Source organism: Saimiri boliviensis, chromosome X, assembly GCF_048565385.1.
Source record: "Saimiri boliviensis isolate mSaiBol1 chromosome X, mSaiBol1.pri, whole genome shotgun sequence".
Classification (NCBI taxonomy): domain Eukaryota; kingdom Metazoa; phylum Chordata; class Mammalia; order Primates; family Cebidae; genus Saimiri; species Saimiri boliviensis.
Genome location: NC_133470.1, coordinates 84144982 through 84163284, shown reverse-complemented (window position 1 = coordinate 84163284; position 18303 = coordinate 84144982). Strand labels below are relative to the sequence as shown.

Sequence of the window (18303 nt, the reverse complement as noted above, 5' to 3'; positions counted from 1 at the left end):
TATGATCTCACCATTGCACTCCAGCCCGGGTGACAGAGCGAGACTCTGTGTCAAAACAAAAACAAAACAAAACAAAAAGAAAAAAGAAAGCAAGGGAAGGAAGAGAAAGCCCCTGGTTCAGGGTCGCAGGGGAAGGGGCTGGTTTGGACAGCTGTCGCTGCAGGCCCTCCGGGTTAGGGACCGTCAGGGGCGTGACCTGAGCTGGGAGGGCGAGTCCTCGGCGGGGGTGCACCTGAGAAGCCGGGACCAGCAAGGCAGCTCCCCCGCGGCAGGTGACCCCGGGCTCGTCCCCGAGCGCCAAGGTGGGGCGGGGCGGGCGCGCACCCCAGGCCCGAGGGGGTGTGGCGCGGGCGCGCGCGGGTTCCAGGGTCGCCCGAGGCGTCGGGCGGGGAATAGGGGCGCGGGGGAGGCGCGCGCCGCGGACGCGGCCATCGAACGAAGGGGTTCGGCTGGCCAGGCGGGTCCCCCTGCAGGTCGCGGAGGTCGGGGCTGCGCGCGAGGTCCCTGGCCGCGGGAAGCAGCGGCCCCGTCCGCGCCCCCTGCCGCTGCGGCCCCCCGGCCGGGCGTCCCCGCGCGCCCCCGCCCCGCTCGGTGGTACGGTCCGGGTTTAAAAGGCTCCGGCGGCCCCCAGGCCGGCCCAGTGTGTGGGCGGCGGTAGCGGCTGCGCGCGCTGTACGCGGGGCGCGGGGTGAGGCCGTGGGTGTACGAGCGGTGCCGCGGTGGGGCTCGGGAGCGCGTACACGTGGCCAGAGGGCGGCCACCCGGAGCCAGCGGAGGGACAGGTAGGTAGCCGTAATCTTTGCCGTCCATGTGGGGCCAGCCGCCTTGGCGGGGCCCGGGGCTCAGGCAGCCCGGGGGTCCGGCTCGGCCTGAGGGGGTCAGGCGCTACCCCTGCCCGTCGGCGCCGGCCTGCCTGGCCCCTCGTGCCCCGCGTGGTGGGGACTCCAACCCAAGACCAGCCCCCTACCCAAAGAGGACCCTTTGTCGCAGAGGAGCAGCCTCTTGGAGGATCGCCGCTGTACTTCCCTCCCGCTAAGGGCTCCGAGAGTCCGCGAGGGGTGCCCTGGTGGGGCTCGGGCTAACTGGACCAGCAGCATGGTGGGGGTTGTGGGGGCGCCGCCTCTGGATCCACCTCTCTACGTGGGGCTGACCCGGTCCTCAGGCTCTCTGCTGACCCGGCCGTGACAAAGTGCCGAGTGTACCTGTGATGCCTGAGGTTGCCACTTACAGGTGGGGGCTGGGCCTGAAATTCTGCTTCCCAGGTCACCCTCCCGACCTGTCCCTAGCCTGTCCCTAGGCTTGTGTTCCCTGGGTGTAGAGGAGGTGAGGACAGGATGTGGCCTCTCTTCTTTGGCCTTCCTTTCTTCTGCGCTGTTGCATGAGGGGTCCAGCTGACAAAAGAGCCCTGGAGACATGATCAATCCCAGCGAAAACTTCGCGGTTTCAAGCTGGGCCTGCCCCTTGTTCTGGCAAACGCATTTTGCTCCCTTTCTCTCTCCTGTGCCTCCTTGGTTTGGCTCTCTGCATCGGCCCCCCTCCCCCAGGCTGGGTACCTCCTATCTCCCCAGGGGGCCCTGGAACTGAGAGGGTGGCGCTGAGCCCTGCCCTGTTGGCTGCCACGACACTGCCCTGCTGTCTTAGTAGTCTGGGGCTGGCTGGGTGTGGTCTGGGGGCTAAGTGCCAGTCCCAGCACTGTCCCTATGTCTCCTACCCTGTCTCCCCAAGGCCTTGACTGTATTTGGGGACATTGGTCCTCCTTTTTAAGGCTCCTGGAACTCTAAAGGGCAGGTAGGGCCCCCTGCACATTCCCTTCTCCAGCGAAGCTCTCAGTCTGGAGGGGGAGCCGCGCAGGCTGTGCCTGAGCAGAGCTTGACTTCTGTGTGTCTGGGCGCGCGGCTAAGGGGGCAGGTGCGAGCGGCTTTGTGTTGCATCCGGGAGGCCAAACAGCGGGCTCCTGGACAGCCAGCTGAGGCCCTTGTTGGGGAGGCAGCTTGGGCCCCTGCAGGGAACATGGTGGTGCTGGGTCTTGCGTCACGCCCTCTGTCTCAGGGCTCCCAGCTTTTGATTGTTGTGTCCCCGCCTCCCTCTCCCCTCAGCTCAGGCGTGGGCGGGCAGCCTGGCAGCCTGGGGCTTGCTGTTGGTCACCCTGGACTCTGGGATGTGGTGTCCAGGGTCTCAGGGCCTGGAGGGCCTCCTGCCTGGCCTTTCCCAGCATCTGCTCTGCTGCCCCCTTGGGTGTGGCCCAGCTGAGGCAAGACCTCCTGGCTCCTTTCCAGCACGGGGGCTGAGGGACGATTGATGGCCCCCAAGCCCGCCTGCGCTGGCTGCTCACTCATGCGCCCTGGCGAAGGCCCCTCCTCTTTCCCAGTCAGGGTGGCCATCTGGGGCTCTGTCTGGTGGGTCAGTGGCCCGGCCCTCTGTGCTTGAGGCCTCTGACTCCCATGTACCGTCTCTCCCCAGGTCCGTCCCCAGGCGCGGCTGCTGGCCATGCCCTCCGTCTGCCTCCTCCTGCTGCTCTTCCTTGCTGTGGGGGGTGCCCTGGGCAACAGGCCCTTCCGTGCCTTCATGGTGACGGACACCACGCTTACCCACCTGGCTGTGCACAGGGTGACTGGGGAGGTGTTCGTGGGTGCAGTGAACCGAGTCTTTAAGCTGGCTCCCAACTTGACTGAGCTGCGGGCCCACGTCACGGGGCCGGTTGAAGACAACGCTCGCTGCTACCCACCCCCCAGCATGCGCGTGTGTGCCCACCGCCTGGCCCCCGTGGACAACGTCAACAAGCTGCTGCTCATAGACTATGCGGCCCGCCGCCTGGTGGCCTGCGGCAGCATCTGGCAGGGCATCTGCCAGTTCCTGCGCCTGGACGACCTCTTCAAGCTGGGTGAGCCACACCACCGCAAGGAGCACTACCTGTCAGGGGCCCAGGAGCCCGACTCCATGGCTGGTGTCATCGTGGAGCAGGGTCAGGGGCCCAGCAAGCTCTTCGTGGGCACCGCTGTCGACGGCAAGTCAGAGTACTTCCCCACTTTGAGCTCCCGCAAGCTCATCAACGATGAAGACAGCGCAGACATGTTCAGTCTCGTGCGTGAGCCTTCCTTCCCTCCTTCCTCCACCCAGTCCCGGCTCTGCCTCCCGAAAGAGCCCTGTTCTGAGAGGGGACTTTCTGAGATGCAGACAGGTTGCGGAGGGTGGGGCCCCCGTGATTGTCCAGGCAGAAGGGGGATGCAGAGGGAAGCTGGCGACGTCCGCGATGTTGGCGCGGGGCGTCACCTGATGCTCTGTCCTCCCCTTGTTCCTCAGGTGTATCAGGATGAGTTTGTCTCCTCCCAGATCAAGATCCCTTCAGACACGCTGTCCTTGTACCCCGCCTTTGACATCTACTACATTTATGGCTTCGTCAGCACGTCCTTCGTGTACTTCCTGACACTACAGCTGGATACCCAGCAGACGCTGCTGGACACAGCGGGCGAGAAATTCTTCACATCCAAGATCGTGCGCATGTGTGCGGGGGACTCAGAGTTCTACTCATATGTGGAGTTCCCCATCGGCTGCTCCTGGCGCGGCGTGGAGTACCGCTTGGTGCAGAGCGCCCATCTGGCCAAGCCCGGCCTGCTGCTGGCCCAGGCCCTGGGCGTGCCAGCTGACGAGGACGTCCTCTTCACCATCTTCTCTCAGGGCCAGAAGAACCGAGCCAGCCCACCCCGGCAGACCATCCTCTGCCTGTTCACCCTCAGCAACATCAATGCCCACATCCGGCACCGCATCCAGTCCTGCTATCGCGGGGAGGGCACGCTGGCCCTGCCCTGGCTGCTGAACAAGGAGCTGCCCTGCATCAACACCGTGAGCCCCTTGCCACCCCACACTGGTCCTCTGCCCTGCCCCAGGTCTGCCGTGCCCGGCCTGGGCTCACGGCCAGTCCTTCTGTCCCAGGCTTTGCATGGCCTTGGGAGTGGCACCTTTGCCCTGCCACCTGTTTCTCCCTTCCAGGAGTCCCTGCCCTCTCCTTCCCTCTCCCTGGCCTGCCCAGTGCCCCACTCCTGCTCCTGTTCCCCGCTCATTCCTCCTTGCTCTGTCTCCTCAATGCCTGTTGTCTTGAGGCAGCGAGAGTCTTATGGACCCAGGCTTTGTTCCTCCCTCCCTGCTGGCCGTCCTCTGTCTCCCTCTGCAGCCGCCAATTTCCTGGAGCACCCTAGGGCGAGCAGTTGGGCCTAGCTGGAGGGGACCGGGTTGTAGATCCCGCGCTCTTCTGGGATGCAGGATCTGCCATCCTGCACCCAGCTGCTGTGTGCCTGCACCTGGGAGCTCTCACTCTCATGGGTCCCTCCTCTGTTTCACCAGCCCATGCAGATCAACGGCAACTTCTGCGGGCTGGTGTTGAACCAACCTCTGGGCGGCCTGCATGTGATCGAGGGGCTGCCCCTGGTGGCCGACAGCACTGATGGCATGGCCAGCGTGGCTGCCTACACCTACCGCCAGCACTCTGTGGTCTTCATTGGCACACGCAGCGGCAGCCTAAAGAAGGTGGCCCCCGGAATCTTGGACATGTGGGGGTGGGGACATCTCAGATATGGGACAAGGCTGGTGGTAGGCACACATGGGAGAGCCCTGAGGACAGGACAGGATATGGCTGGTGCGGGGAGGGTTTCCCTGGCTGGGTCCCAGGAGCCTGGCACCCTCACTGTTGCCAGTTCCCACTGTGGACTGAATTGCCAGCTTCCTGTGGCTCTGGGGACAGAGAACTGACCTATTGTGGGATCTCCCTGCCATGTGAGCAGGGCTGGGGCTGAGCTGTCATTGCTGGGTCCTCCATTGAATAAATAAGGGAGAAAACACAGATGTTGCCCCGTCTGCTGTGGCCTGGACGGGTCCCCTGCCCCTCAAGCCTCGCCATTCTTGGGACAGACCCACTTGCCTGCTGCCTTCTTGGCTCACTACTTTCCATCTTTTCCCTCCCACCCAAGATACCACTTTCCTAGAGAGAGCTTTCCAGATCCATGCCCCAGCCCCGCTGTTCTTTCCCTTGTGGGCCCTGGGGCTGCGGGTGCTTCCATTCAGGATCTGGGGGGGTATCTTGGCATGAAGGGGGAGGTGAACTCCTGGGCACTCCAGTAAGTTCTGAAGGCACAGAAGTCAGGGGGACTGCAGTGCTCTTGTCCTGCTTGCCTGGTAGATGGAGTGCCTTCCCCAGGGAGGGCAAGAGCTGGTCTGGGGGCGAAGGGAAGGGTTTGCAGAGAGGGATGCTGAGCTCTCCCAGCCCACTTTCTCTGTTCCCAGGACGCTTTTTTCCTCTGTAGCGGCTTTGTTGAACACCTGCCATCCAATTCACCCGTTTAAAGTGCACAGAGGCTTTCAGGGGTCTCATTCCCCTAATCACTGTCGTCCTCAAGCTCTCCCTCCAACACATATCCCCTGATCCTGGGCAACAGGAATCACAGTGTCCTTCAGTCTCCTAGGGGCATTTTCTGGCTTCTGCACCCTCCTTTTTTGGCCTCTGGGCTGTGGGCATGGGAGCCACAGGCAGGCGGCCGAGTGCTGAACCCCACCAGGCCCTGACTTCAGCTTGGCCACAACCTCCAAAGTCTGGCTGGAGAAGATGATGTCCTGGGTACAGGAGGCTGTGGTGGCATCAGGCTGGTCTTGTGGCTCAGGTACGGGTCGATGGCTCCCAGGATGCCCACCTGTATGAGACGGTGCCCGTGGTGGATGGCAGCCCCATCCTCCGAGACCTGCTCTTCAGCCCTGACCACCGGCACATCTATCTCCTGAGTGAGAAGCAGGTGGGCCCATGGTGGGTGGCGGTGGGGGGTGGGACAGGGGTGAGCTGGGTGCTGACATGGCTGTCCCTAGGTGAGCCAGCTCCCGGTGGAGACCTGCGAGCAGTACCAGAGCTGCGCGGCCTGCCTGGGCTCCGGGGACCCGCACTGTGGCTGGTGTGTGCTGCAGCACAGGTGAGGGCGGGGCCCCTGCTGGGGAGCCAGCCACACCCAGTCCTGCCCTTTCGGCCTCCCCCCCATCCCCTCCACTTTCTCTAGCTAATGAGCGGAACTTCCACTCCGAATGACGTCCCTTGGGCCCCAGGGGACAAGGCCAAGGCTGGCTGTTGCCTGGCACTGTGAGCCGGACAGGCCTGGGCCCTCCCAGGGCAGTGGCAGGACTGGCTGTGGCCTGACCCTGTGCAGGTGCTGCCGCGAAGGGGCCTGTCCAGGCGCCTCTGCCCCACACGGCTTTGCTGAGGAGCTGAGCAAGTGTGTCCAGGTGCGGGTCCGGCCCAACAATGTGTCTGTGACGTCGCCTGGGGTGATGGTGAGCAACTTGGGGTGCCGGGCTGGGCGTGCACATGCGTGCTGGGAGTGCGCCCTGCCCTGAGCCCTCTGCCTCCCGCAGCTGACTGTTGCCCTGCACAACGTGCCAGATCTCAGCCCGGGTGTGAGCTGCGCCTTCGAGGAGGTGGCGGAGAGCGAGGCGGTCCTGCTGCCGTCCGGTGAACTGCGCTGCCCCTCACCCTCCCTCCAGGAGCTCCGAGCTCTTACCAGGGGGCATGGTCAGTGGGCTGGGGCTGCCCAGGGAGGGGCAGGGTGGGGCTGCTCCCTGTCCTTAGAGAGTTCACAGGCACCCCGGGACTGCTGCAGGGGCCGTGCGCACCGTGCGGCTGCAGCTTCTCTCCAAGGAGTCTGGTGTGAGGTTTGCCGGTGTGGACCTCGTCTTCTACAACTGCAGCATCCTCCAGTCGTGAGTACCTGTCCGAGCACCTGGGGATAGAGGGGACCTCTGGGACAGGCGACACCTGCAGGGCACCCTCCAGGGCACCCTGACAAGCTGTCAGGCCCTGATAGCCCACGACCTCCCCACATCTCTGTGTCCCCCGATATGGCTGCCTTCTTCCTTTAGTTTCCGACATGTCCTGCTGCGGAGCAGTGAGGGGCAGTGCAGCCTCCTCTATTCTTTCTGAAGCCACTTCCCCTGCAGGTGCATGTCCTGTGTTGGCAGCCTTTACCCCTGCCACTGGTGTAAGTACCGCCATGTGTGTACCAGCCGCCCCCATGAGTGCTCCTTCCAGGAGGGCAGGGTCCACAGCCCTGAGGTGAGGCGGGCACCATGGGCAAGGGGCTGGGTTCTGAGACACGGGCTGGCTTTTATGTGTTCTGGGTGCCTTTGGGGAAGAGTGGCCCTGTGTGCACCTGACAGGCGCTTTCCCTCCAGGGCTGTCCTGAGATCCTGCCCAGCGGAGACCTCCTGATCCCCGTTGGGGTCATGCAGCCTCTTACCTTGCGGGCTAAGAACCTGCCTCAGCCACAGTCAGGTCAGAAGAACTATGAGTGCGTGGTGCGGGTGCAGGGCCGGCAGCAGCGGGTGCCCGCCGTACGCTTCAACAGCAGCAGTGTGCAGTGCCAGAATGCCTCGGTAAGGTCCCCCCCGCTGCCTCCCTTTGGGGTCTGGGCTGTGGCATGGTGGATGTTGTTCCTGTCTATGGCCAGCTTCCTGGCAGGGAACTCTCTGAGTCTCCTGTTAGGGATTCCTGTGCCTGGAGGAGGGGGGAGTTGGCAGAAATTTTGGGGTGGGGTCTGCACATCTTATCTGAGGTCCCATGGGTTCCTTTGCTCCAGTACTCCTATGAAGGTGATGAGTATGGTGACGCCGAGCTGGACTTCTCCGTGGTCTGGGATGGAGATTTCCCCATAGACAAGCCTCCCAGCTTCCGAGGTGAAGGGCAGCATGGGCCAAGGAGCCTGCCTCCCAAGGCAGTCGGCACTACTGGGGTCAGGTCTGGGGGCCCTAGTGCTCCCTACTTTCCACTTTTCTGCTGCTACCCCCTCCATCAGCAGTGCCCTCTGTGCCCGCAGCCCTCCTGTACAAGTGCTGGGCGCAGCGACCCAGCTGTGGCCTCTGCCTCAAGGCTGATCCCCGCTTCAACTGTGGCTGGTGCATCTCAGAGCACAGGTGCCAGCTGCGGACCCACTGCCCGGGCCCCAAGACCAACTGGATGCACCCGAGCCAGAAGGGCGCCCGGTGCAGCCACCCCCGCATCATGCAGGTCAGCCTCCCTCACCACCCCTGCCCACTGCCAGCCGGGCACCTGGGAGCCTGGGCTGACCCTCTCACTGCCCATCCTGCTCCACAGATCCATCCTCTTGTGGGGCCCAAGGAGGGAGGCACCTGGGTCACCATTGTGGGTGAGAACCTGGGCCTCCTGTCCCGAGAGGTGGGCTTGCGGGTGGCTGGCGTGCGTTGCAACTCCATCCCGGCTGAGTACGTCAGTGCTGAGAGGTGAGTGCGGCCATGTGGGTGTCTGGGCCATTTGTGGCCGGGCTGGCCCTGATACTCTCTGAGCCCTAGGATCGTGTGTGAGATGGAGGAGTCACTGGTGCCCAGCCCACCGCCAGGGCCCGTGGAGCTGTGCGTGGGCGACTGTTCGGCCGACTTCCGCGCCCAGTCTGAGCAGCTATACAGCTTTGTGGTGCGTGGCTGCTGGCTTCCCCCTTACCGTCCCTTCTCCCTCCCCAAAGGGGTATGTGGAGCAGCCCCTCAGGGCAGCTTCTTCCACAGACCCCAACGTTTGACCGAGTGAGTCCCAGCCGTGGCCCGGCATCAGGGGGCACACGGCTAACCATCTCGGGCAGCTCTCTGGACGCTGGCAGCAGGGTTACAGTGACTGTGAGGGACGGCGAGTGCCAGTTTGTGAGGTGGGCCAGGGCCCTGCCAACTTTGGGCTGGACATTGTGTGGGGGGCCATGGGGACGCGTGGCTGAGGGCCCTGGGCCACCTGCTCTAAGCACCCCGCTTGCCGACGTAGGAGGGATGCCCAGTCCATTGTGTGCCTGTCACCTGTGTCCACCCTGGGCCCCAGCCAGGCCCCCATCACACTTGCCATTGACCGGGCTAACATCTCCAGTCCTGGGGTCATCTACACCTACACTCAGGACCCCACTGTCACTCGCCTGGAGCCCACCTGGAGCATCATCAAGTAAGACCCTGGGGGAGAGGGGAGCCCAGCAGTGTCCTGAGGGCTCAGGGACTGGGTGGTCTCTGAGCTGTAGTGGGGCCCCTCCTGGAGCCTTGGGCCCTCATTGGTTGGGGGTGGGTAGAGCTGTCCTGGCTGCATAGTACCCGGCACCCACTGGGTGATCCAGGGTCAGGGAAGTCCCAGGCTGCCACGGCAGCCTCAATCACTCTCCAGGGCTGGTTGGGTGCAGTGGAGGATGGAGCCTGAGGGCCCTGCCCTGTTCCTAGTGGAAGTACTGCCATCACTGTGAGTGGGACCCACCTGCTGACGGTCCAGGAGCCCCGGGTCCGCGCCAAGTACCGTGGCATCGAGACCACCAACGTGAGTACCAGCTGCTTCGCCCTGCCCCGACCCTGTAGCCCATGGCTTCACGTGCCAGGCTGTCCACCTTTGTCCCCACAGACATGCAAAGTGATCAACGACACTGCCATGCTGTGTAAGGCCCCTGGCATCTTTCTTGGGCGACCCCAGCCTCGGGCACAAGGCGAGCACCCTGATGAGTTTGGCTTCCTGCTGGACCATGTGCAGACGGCCCGCTCCCTCAACCGCTCCTCCTTTACCTACTACCCCGACCCCAGCTTTGAGCCACTGGGGCCCTCTGGTGTGCTGAACGTCAAACCGGGCTCCCATGTGGTGCTGAAGGTGCGGGCAGGGTGGGGGCGGGGAGGGGCCGGAAAGTGAAGAGTCCTAGACTGACTCTATCCTCCACCCCCAGGGCAAGAACCTGGTTCCTGCAGCTGCTGGCAGCTCTCGCCTCAACTACACAGTGCTGATCGGAGGCCAGCCGTGTGCACTCACGGTTTCGGACACACAGCTCCTGTGTGACTCACCCAGCCAGACTGGCCGGCAGCCTGTCATGGTGGGTGTGGAGGGGGAGACCCCCCCACAGGCAGTCCAGGGTGGTCATGGTGGTCAGCTCACCTCGAGCCTGTCCCCACAGGTGCTGGTGGGCGGCTTGGAGTTCTGGCTGGGCACCCTGCACATCTCGGCAGAGCGGGCGCTGACCCTACCGGCCATGGTGGGGCTGGCAGCCGGAGGCGGGCTCCTGCTGCTGGCCATCACGGCCGTGCTGGTGGCCTACAAGCGCAAGACTCAGGACGCGGACCGCACCCTCAAGCGCCTGCAGCTGCAGATGGACAATCTGGAGTCCCGCGTGGCCCTGGAGTGCAAGGAAGGTGCCTGAGGTGGGGCGGGGCATGCTGCGAAAACCGAGGGCCTCCTTCCTGCCTACTCACTCTCTCCATCCCCCAGCTTTTGCAGAGCTGCAGACAGACATCAACGAGCTGACTAACCACATGGATGAGGTGCAGATCCCCTTCCTGGACTACCGGACCTATGCCGTGCGCGTGCTCTTCCCGGGCATCGAGGCCCACCCGGTGCTCAAGGAGCTGGATGTGAGCCTCTGCCTGGCCTGCCCCCTCCCCCAATTCCCTTCAGGGCCACCCCCACCCTCTGAGACCCCTTGCTCCCCGCAGACACCGCCCAATGTGGAGAAGGCCCTGCGCCTGTTTGGGCAGCTGCTGCACAGCCGTGCCTTCGTGCTCACCTTCATCCACACGCTGGAGGCCCAGAGCAGCTTTTCCATGCGTGACCGCGGCACCGTGGCCTCACTCACCATGGTGGCCCTGCAGAGCCGGCTCGACTATGCCACAGGGCTGCTCAAGCAACTGCTGGCTGACCTCATCGAGAAAAATCTCGAGAGCAAGAACCACCCCAAGCTGCTGCTGCGCAGGTGACTGCCTCGCTCTATCTGCCTGGCCCTGCGCCTGCTGAAGCCCCGCCCTTGCCAGGCCTGAGTGCCCCTCTTGTGCCCTAGGACAGAGTCAGTGGCTGAGAAGATGCTTACCAACTGGTTCACGTTCCTGCTGCACAAATTTCTGAAGGTGCGCTCGGCGGGTGGGCTACAGGGAGGTGATGGCAGAGGACTGGCCAGCATCAGGCAGGCAGCCAGCTATGCACCTCTTCCTGGCTGCAGGAGTGCGCTGGGGAGCCTCTCTTCCTGCTTTACTGTGCCATCAAGCAGCAGATGGAGAAGGGTCCCATCGATGCCATCACGGGCGAGGCGCGATACTCCCTGAGTGAAGACAAGCTCATCCGGCAGCAGATCGACTACAAGACGCTGGTGAGCGTAGGGCCAGGTGGGCAAGAGGTGTGGGTGGGGAGAGAGGCCTCACCCTGGGGTCTGCTTTTCCCTCAGACCCTGCACTGTGTGTGTCCGGAGAATGAGGGCAGTGCCCAGGTTCCAGTGAAGGTTCTCAACTGTGACAGCATCACCCAGGCCAAAGATAAACTGCTGGACACTGTGTACAAGGGGATTCCGTACTCCCAGCGCCCCAAAGCTGAGGACATGGACCTGGGTGAGGCCCTGCCCACTCCTGGCTCACACTCACACCCTCTGAGGGGGCTCGCAGACCCTGTACATGTGACCTCCATAGGCTCTCCCGCTCCCCACCTGAACCGTGTTTTCTAAGAGGAGTGTGCCAGAGACTTCGGGGTTGCCAGCATAATCTTAAGGGCTATCTGTGGCCCACAGAGTGGCGCCAGGGCCGCATGACTCGCATCGTCCTCCAGGATGAGGATGTCACCACCAAGATCGAGTGTGACTGGAAGAGGCTCAACTCACTGGCCCACTATCAGGTGAGGGGCTGGGGCCCCCTCCCCACCAGGGCCACCTGGGAGCCAGGACCCTGCCTTGAGCGGCAGCAGGACACAGGAACAGTGGCCCTGGCTCCAGCCCATCTCCCTGGATTCATGGGCTCCCCTCATGGGTGTGGGTAGTGGGGGCTCCTTGGCTTCTCAGCTTCCTGCAGTGCCCTCCTCTGTCTCTGGGGCCTCCAGGTGACAGATGGTTCCTTGGTGGCACTGGTGCCCAAACAAGTGTCTGCCTATAACATGGCCAACTCCTTCACCTTCACCCGCTCCCTCAGCCGCTACGGTAGGTGTTCTTGCCATGGTGGCTGTGTGCCCTTCAAGGCTGGGTAAGCCAGTCCAGGGAATCCCCACTTCCAGCTAGCTGGTCTGGCTCCGGAGGCCTTCCTGGGCTGTGCTGTCGGGAGGTCTGCAGTTCTGTGGAGTATACACAGAGGGGCGGTCAGCGAGGGCAGATGGGTCCCCATAGGCTGCTGGGCTCCTGGGAGCGAGTGGGACAGGGGCCAGGTGGTGGCCTGAGGTCACGTGAATTCTCTGCTCCAGAGAGCTTGCTCCGCACGGCCAGCAGCCCTGATAGCCTCCGCTCACGGGCACCCATGATCACGCCCGACCAGGAGACAGGCACCAAATTGTGGCATCTGGTGAAAAACCACGATCATGCTGACCATCGTGAGGGGGACCGTGGCAGCAAGATGGTCTCGGAGATCTACCTGACGCGGCTGCTGGCCACCAAGGTGTGGGCCTGCCTCTTGCCACCTTGGCTTCTGCCCAGAGGTTGTCCTGGCCTTACAGGGGAGGGGGCCCTGAATCATTTGGGTCCTGTAGGCCATTCCTAGGGCCTTTGCTAGGTGAACTCAGCCTTAGATCAAGGCTAAATCTATCTGAGGGGCCACTGGCCCTTTAGGGAAGGCCTGCTCTTTGCCGAGCCTTTCTGCCTCCATCTGTTCTGCTCTGGGCACATCACCACCTGGCTCCCTCACAGCATGTGACCTGTCTGCCCCACGCAGGGCACACTGCAGAAATTCGTGGATGACCTCTTTGAAACGGTGTTCAGTACAGCCCACCGGGGCTCGGCCCTGCCCCTGGCCATCAAGTACATGTTCGACTTCCTGGATGAGCAGGCAGACCAGCGCCAGATCAGTGATCCCGATGTGCGCCACACCTGGAAGAGCAACTGGTACCGCCCAGTGCTGGGCTGCTGCCAGCCTGCCTGGAGAGGGTGGGCGGAAGAGGCTGGTGGCTGTGCTGAGACCCAGGGCCCGGAGTAGCCATCCAGGGAGGAGGACATGAGGCCTGGCCTGGGGCTGACACTGATGGTTACATCAAGTCAAGGGGCCCATTGAGTCAGGTTCTGGAGCTGGACTGCCTGGGTGGTTGGGATGGTGGTGGTGAGGCTTTGTCCTCTGTGGCCTTGCAGCAGGTAGAGATGCTGGTGGTCAGCGAGGTGGTGGTGGAAGCTGCAGAGGGGCTTGAGACTGAGAGGACGCTTGTGCATTGGAAACCTAGAGGAGCCGGGCGCGGTGGCTCAAGCCTGTAATCACAGCACTTTGGGAGGCCGAGGCGGGTGGATCACGAGGTCGAGAGATCGAGGCCATCCTGGTCAACATGGTGAAACTCCGTCTCTACTAAAAATACAAAAAATTAGCTGGGCATGGTGGCTCGTGCCTGTAATCCCAGCTACTCAGGAGGCTGAGGCAGGAGAATTGCCTGAACCCAGGAGACCGAGGTTGCGGTGAGCCGAGATCGCACCATTGCACTCCAGCCTGGGTAACAAGAGCGAAACTCCGTTTCAAAAAAAAAAAAAAAAACCTAGAGGAAAGGCCCCTCACCTTAAACGTGTTGCTCTCACCATCTCTGGCCAAGACGTGAGCGGGCCGACAGGAAGGAGATGTGCAGGGGAGCAGCTGTGGGAGGGGCCCTCGGGGCCAACTAGGAAGCCTGGTGTGCATGTCCCTCTGTCGCCCACAGCCTGCCGCTGCGCTTCTGGGTGAATGTGATCAAGAACCCACAGTTTGTCTTCGACATCCACAAGAACAGCATCACGGACGCCTGCCTGTCGGTGGTAGCCCAGACCTTCATGGACTCCTGCTCCACATCCGAGCACCGCCTGGGCAAGGACTCGCCCTCCAACAAATTGCTCTACGCCAAGGACATCCCCAACTACAAGAGCTGGGTGGAGAGGTGTGCTCCTTGCTGCTGCGGGGGCAGGGACAGGACCTGCCTCTCCCTGGGCTGTCTGTCCAGGGAAGGCCAGCTACAGGCAGAAAGCTGGAGCGCTGGCGGGGCAGTGAGGGCAGGGGTTCTAGTTTCTGTGACATTGCCTGAGTGACAGACTCAGGGTCCCAACAGGTATTATCGAGACATTGCAAAGATGGCATCCATCAGTGACCAGGACATGGACGCCTACCTGGTGGAGCAGTCCCGCCTCCACGCCAGCGACTTCAATGTCCTGAGTGCGCTCAGCGAGCTCTATTTCTATGTCACCAAGTACCGCCAGGAGGTGTGTGTCATCCAGTGTCAAAGACAGGAGGGTTGGTAGGGGTTGGGGACAGAACGGACACAGAGTCTGTCTGTTAAATTGTTCATGGTCCCTACCCTGACCAGCCTTGAGGCTGGCACAGGTGATACTCTCAGGGATCACAGGTAGATGCTGGAATTTGAGGGATGGAGGAGATAAGCCACTGGCTGGGTACAAAGTGGCCATTGGGCAAAAGTTCAGGGGTCTGAGTGCTGGAAAGGATGGGCCAGGCTTTCTGATGAGACCTGCTAGAGGCAGGAGGACACAGAGGTGGATTTTAGGATGGAGCCCGTAGCCTGAATGAGCTCACAGGGAAGCCGCAAATGGGTGTAGAGAGAGAATTGGCCCAAGCCCTGAGTCCCGGGCCCTGGGACACACAGAGAGGAGGCAGGAGGCCCGAGAGTGCCCAGTGGTGCCCTGCAGCCTGAGCCAGTGAGGACCTTTACAGGTCAGGGAGGAGCAGCGGCTGGCTGTGTCTGTCCAGCACTGCTGCTGGTGAAAGGATGGTGACCTACAGAACGCTCACTGGGTCTGGTGAGGGTCGTGGGGGCCTCGAAAGGGAGGCTTGGGCTGGAAGGGAATGGGGAGGGGGAATCCCGCATGGTGAGTCCAGAGTCCAGGTCACTCTAGGGAGAGGCCACACCCTAGCTGTGAGGAAGAGGAGGAGAAAGTGCTGTTCTTGGGGGGTCATTGGGGGCTGAGAAGCTGCTGGGCTTGTACGGGGGCTTCGGGACATGATAGAGGGGCGAGGCATATGGGAAGGAAGAGCCCAGCTCCAAGGGACCCCTCTCCCCCAGATTCTCACGGCTCTGGACCGAGATGCGTCTTGTCGGAAGCATAAGTTGCGGCAGAAACTGGAACAGATCATCAGCCTTGTGTCCAGCAACAGCTGAGGTTGCGGAATTGGTGAGGAGGGGGCTTCTCAGTCCTGAGCTGTCCTCCCGTCCAGGGGAGTGGCTGGTTCAAGCCTGGGTCCCTGGGCTGAGCCCTGTATTGGGTATTGTGGGGCAGGTCACCCTGGCCAGGAAGCCCCCCGCACACCCAGGCCCCCTTCATTAGTGCCTTGCTTTGGGCCCTGCAGGAGGAGGGGTGACAGGACGAGCCCCCACCCAGCAGCAGCAATATCCCCACCCTCCTGGCCTGTGCCCAGGTGTTGGGCCAGCCCCACCCTCCCTGCTATTTATACCCCTCTGCCTATTTATTGACTCAAACTCTGCCTCCATCTCCATCTGTAAATACGTGTCCCCCACGGGATGTTGCCAGCCTCACTCACCTGCCTGTCCTTGAGCTGTCTGGGCCTGGCCACCCGTCTTTGGCTCCTTTGTGAGGCGTTATCAGTCTCGGTCCGGCCCTGGCACCTCACCCTCGCCATGGCTGACCCCACCCACTCTGAGGCAGGGCCACAGTACCAGCAGCACTTGGGGTGAGGACTCCAAAGCTTCCTCAGAATTGTGGCTGTGCCACGCTGGGCCACAGGGTCCCCCTTCAGCATCTTGAGGCCCTGTTCTCTCTGAGCACCTGGAGGGCTAGACCCAGGCGTGTGCCAGGGCCTGATGGGCCTGGAGGCCCCAGGATGCTCCTCCTGGGCCTGCTGCCAAACGCCGTCAGTGTTGTCTGCAGCTGCCCCGACTCCCTCCTGAGCCACACACTCAGCGCCTGTTCCATCCCATGCTCGCCCCAAGGGGCCAAGGTGGCCGTGCCTTACTGCTCCGTGTCTTCTGCCTCCTCTGACGAATCTGGCCCTGTCTCACGGTCCCGGACCCCCCCATTCTCTCCTCTTTAGTTGCATGAGTTTTTCTTTGTTCATGGAATGTTTTTTTCCTAATTAAATGTTGGGAAAATGCCATCCATGTGGGGCTCTGTCCTTGGGGCAGGTCAGTTGACCTGTGGATGCTGTGTGAGCTTGAGCCCCACTGTGGGAGAAAGGACCACTCCTTACAGGGGCGCGGAGGATCTGGGGAGGTCCAGGACCATGCCTGACCCATCAGCAAACCCCAGTGACTACCTTCAATACAGATGCAAGATAGATTGATTCTCCTCCCCTCCATCACCCCCACCCAGCTTTCCTGTGTCATCATCTCTGCCCAGATGCCAGTCTCCCTGCTTCTGCCCTGGCTCTCATCAGCCTATTCTCAGAGTGGGAGGCAGAGAGATCCTGTTGCCTCATGGTTTAGAACCTCCAGTGGTTTCAGCTGCAGCCATCTTCTTCGAAACCTGACATTGCGTGTATTGTCCAGGTTGTAGCACCCATCATGGTTCACCTACTAAAGTCTTACCCCCAGGCCTGTTAAGTAATGCAGGTGGAGGCAGGCGAGGTGGCTCACGCCTGTAATCCCAGCACTTTGGGAGGCTGAGGCAGGTGGATCACAAGGTCAGGAGTTCGAGACCAGCCTGACCAACATGGTGAAACTCCATCTCTATTAAAAAATACAAAAGAACTTAGCTAGGCATGGTGGCACATGACTTTAATCCCAGATACTCAGGAGGCTGAGGCAGGAGGATTGCTTGAACCCGAGGTGGAGGTTGCAGTGAGCTGAGATCATGCCACTGCATTCCAGCCTGAGCAACAGAGTGATACTCCGTCTCCAAAAAAAAAAAAAAAAATGCAGGTGGGGAGAAGGTGGGAAGATCACAGCTCAGTGAAGCCTCAAACTGCTGGGCTCAAGGGATCCTCCCACCTCAGCCTCCTGAGTAACTGGGTGTGTAAGTGCACTCTGCTCTACCAGGTATTTTTTTTTTTTTTTTTTTTTTTTTTGTAGAGATAGGGTAGGGTGTCACTATGTTGTTCAGGCTGGTCTTGAATTCGTGGCCTCAAGTGATCCTCGACCCCTCAGCCTCCCAAAGTATTGAGATTACCAGCATGAGCCACTACACTGGCCAGGTGAGATAGAATCTTACTATTTTTACTTTTTTGGGTTTTTTTTTTTTTTTTTTTTTTGAGACGGGATCTTGCCCGCTTGCTCATGCTGGAGTGCAGTGGCAATATCACAATTTACTGCAGACTTTATTTCCTGGGCTCAAGTGATCCAGCTGCCTCAGCCTTTTGAGTAGCCAGGACTATAAGTGCTTGCCACCATACCCAGCTATTTTTTTTCCTTTAGTAGAGATGGAGTCTTCCTGGTCTTGAAATCCTAGGCTCAAGTGATCCTTCTGCCTTGGCCTCCCAAAATGCTGGGATTACAGTTGTGAGCCACTGTGCCCAGCCCAGTGAGATGCAGTTTTAAATAGGGTGGCTTGGATGGCTTAGAGCAGAGAACTGAGGCCATCTGACTTGGGTTTAAAAGCTGCCAGCTCCAGCTGTCCAGCTATGGGGCCACGACGCCAGACAGTGGTGGTGGTTACAGGACCGTTGGTGTTTACCAAAACTCTTAGACCTGTCCATGCAGCAGAGGGCAAGTTCACAGTATGTAATTGATGCCTTAATGAGCCTGAGTTTAAAAAACAACCAACTATACAAATAAGGAGTAAAACAGTAAAGAGAAGGATGTGCAAGGCAGGACTGGATTCTCAGAGAAGTTGCGGGATGGCAGCTGTGCAGCCAGTCAGCCTGGACAGAGCCAGCCAGACGGAGGACAGAGGGCAAGGGAGATGCTTTACAGTATGACCATCATATGATAATGATAACGAAGCCATGGGAAAACAAGGCAATTTTTAACCTTAGGGGAAATCCCTCAGAAATGAATGGAATCTAACAGAAGCATCATGAGAGGAAGAGAAAGGGAGACAGAGCTAAATTGGGGCCAGGTTTGAGTTATATGGGGCTGTGTGCGGTGGCTCACACCTGTCATCCCAGGACTTTGGGAGGCCCACGCGGGAAGATCACTTGAGCCCAGGAGTTCAGAACCAGCCTCGGCAACATAGTGAGACCCCTCCCTAAAAAAACACAAAATTAGCCAGGCGTGGTGGCATGTGCCTGTGGTCCCAGTTACTCAGGAGACTGAGGTGGGAGGATTGCTTGAGCCCGGAGGGTCAAGGCTGCAGTGAGCCATGACTGTGCCAGCCTAGGTGACAGAGCCAGACCCTGTGTCCAAAAAAAGAATTTTTTAAAAAGATCTAAATTGCCAATTGTCCATCAATAATTAATGTTTAAAAAATATTAAGGAAGAAAGAGAAAGGAATGAGTAAAACAGAGGGA

At 60.8% G+C, this 18303-nt stretch overlaps 1 protein-coding gene across 2 annotated transcripts; it reads left to right on the top strand.

Moving 5' to 3' along the window:
• The first annotated feature begins 629 nt into the window (after window positions 1-629).
• PLXNA3 (plexin A3) lies at window positions 630-16014 on the top strand. Of its 2 annotated transcripts, none has more exons than XM_039463931.2 (33): window positions 630-782; window positions 2461-3081; window positions 3301-3840; window positions 4339-4521; window positions 5649-5777; window positions 5848-5948; window positions 6180-6255; window positions 6385-6541; window positions 6630-6729; window positions 6967-7081; window positions 7201-7401; window positions 7605-7701; window positions 7842-8032; window positions 8120-8265; window positions 8335-8455; window positions 8545-8681; window positions 8792-8962; window positions 9229-9322; window positions 9404-9643; window positions 9717-9860; window positions 9942-10176; window positions 10253-10395; window positions 10477-10733; window positions 10818-10884; window positions 10977-11123; window positions 11199-11358; window positions 11535-11638; window positions 11840-11936; window positions 12194-12384; window positions 12658-12827; window positions 13619-13831; window positions 14000-14150; window positions 14966-16014. In XM_039463931.2, exons 2-33 carry the CDS (start codon window positions 2488-2490, stop codon window positions 15059-15061), a joined length of 5568 nt encoding a protein of 1855 aa, XP_039319865.1. In that variant the 5' UTR covers window positions 630-782; window positions 2461-2487; the 3' UTR covers window positions 15062-16014. The 2 variants fall into 2 exon arrangements, with proteins under 2 accessions (XP_039319865.1, XP_039319864.1); XM_039463930.2 differs by having other exon boundaries at window positions 6180-6303.
• Window positions 16015-18303: the final 2289 nt, after the last annotated feature.

Bases quoted from the DNA above. Each gene is read 5' to 3' on its own strand.
- PLXNA3 (XM_039463930.2), top strand. From the start codon at position 2,488: ATGCCCTCCGTCTGCCTCCTCCTGCTGCTCTTCCTTGCTGTGGGGGGT. The intron at 7,402-7,604 runs GTAAGGTCCCCC...CCTTTGCTCCAG, and splicing joins TGCAGTGCCAGAATGCCTCG to TACTCCTATGAAGGTGATGA. The intron at 11,639-11,839 runs GTGAGGGGCTGG...TGGGGCCTCCAG, and splicing joins ACTCACTGGCCCACTATCAG to GTGACAGATGGTTCCTTGGT.